The sequence below is a fragment of the Adelges cooleyi genome, unplaced genomic scaffold (genome assembly GCF_023614345.1).
Source record: "Adelges cooleyi isolate 19-005CV unplaced genomic scaffold, UGA_ACOO_1.1 ACOO_flye_CR_arks_rails_tigmint_CR_PRNA_641, whole genome shotgun sequence".
NCBI classification, from domain to species: Eukaryota; Metazoa; Arthropoda; class Insecta; order Hemiptera; family Adelgidae; genus Adelges; species Adelges cooleyi.
Genome location: NW_026096341.1, coordinates 1 through 1,128, shown reverse-complemented (window position 1 = coordinate 1,128; position 1,128 = coordinate 1). Strand labels below are relative to the sequence as shown.

At 45.7% G+C, this 1,128-nt stretch overlaps 1 protein-coding gene across 1 annotated transcript; it reads right to left on the bottom strand.

The window, feature by feature from the left end:
- Window positions 1-257: 257 nt before the first annotated feature.
- LOC126844123 (uncharacterized) lies at window positions 258-1,085 on the bottom strand. Its single transcript, XM_050581991.1, has one exon. The coding sequence runs from the start codon at window positions 1,077-1,079 to the stop codon at window positions 357-359; it is 723 nt and encodes a 240-aa protein (XP_050437948.1). The 5' UTR covers window positions 1,080-1,085; the 3' UTR covers window positions 258-356.
- Between the last annotated feature and the right edge of the window lie 43 nt (window positions 1,086-1,128).

Sequence of the window (1,128 nt, the reverse complement as noted above, 5' to 3'; positions counted from 1 at the left end):
TTCCACGTAGATTTTCAACCCTTTCAAATAGTACAGAGTGAATAGACACTAAAATATACAGTAAATCATATATAAAAATCAATTTAATTTAAACACGTGAATATTATTTAGCGGAACAATTATAATACAAAAGGGAGATCTAAAAACATACTTTTATGTCAAGTTTATAAAAGTCATTTAAACATAGTAATATACAGGTAGTCAAAAAAAGAAATTTATACCTAAATTAAAAAACTACCAACGAGGTATTTAAATACATAAATATACACGAATATATGTAAATATATATATATAATCAGAAAGCTATAAAAATTAAAATACACAAAAGATTAAAGAATAAACGTTTTTAATACATTTTACTGAGACCAATTCAGCGAAAAGTCGCTATAGTCGCTGGAAGACTCGACGGCGATACCGGCGCAATAAGGGTCCATGTAATAGTCATTATTGTTGTTGTTTAACATTTTCGAGGGATCCAACACCATGAAGTCAACAGACGCGTCGGTCAGCGCGTCGGCGTTTGCCCCGATGAAGTCGATTGGGCTGGCCAAGCCGACATCATTGGCACCGCCCTTGGATGATGGTTCCGGTACCGCGGCATAGTAGTCCATCTCCTGCGACACGGGGTACATGAGGTCCAAGGATTCGTGGCCGATGCCACCGCCGCCGTCACTGCTCGAAATGCTGGTATCTTCTGTCTTGATCACGTACTGCTGGTCGTGATGGTCGAATTGGTTATGATGGTGATGGTGGTGATGGTGGTGACGGTAATCGTTGTCAGCCGGCTGATAACACTGGTATTGCTGGCTGTAGTGCTGCCATCCGGCAGAATCGTCACAGTGCGACGACGGCACGGGGACGGGGCTCTTGTTGTGGTGTATTGTGCCGCTGCCCAGGTCCAGCATAGTGGTAGGTGACTTGTTGGTGTACGACGACGGGTCGTGGCCGTCTTGGAACACATCGTTGGCCAGAGCGGCGCACGGCTGTGGCTGACCGAACGCCTCGGGACCCAAAGCGTCAGCAAAATCGTCGATGGGTGACGGGTCGGCGGGCGGCGGTAAATGGGTGAATTGTTGCATACCCGACGACCAGTTGTCGCCGCCAAAAGCGTACGGTTGCGGCATCCCC

What these genes read in the sequence shown, in the direction of transcription:
- LOC126844123 (XM_050581991.1), bottom strand. Translation starts at nt 1,079, where the DNA reads ATGCAACAATTCACCCATTTACCGCCGCCCGCCGACCCGTCACCCATC.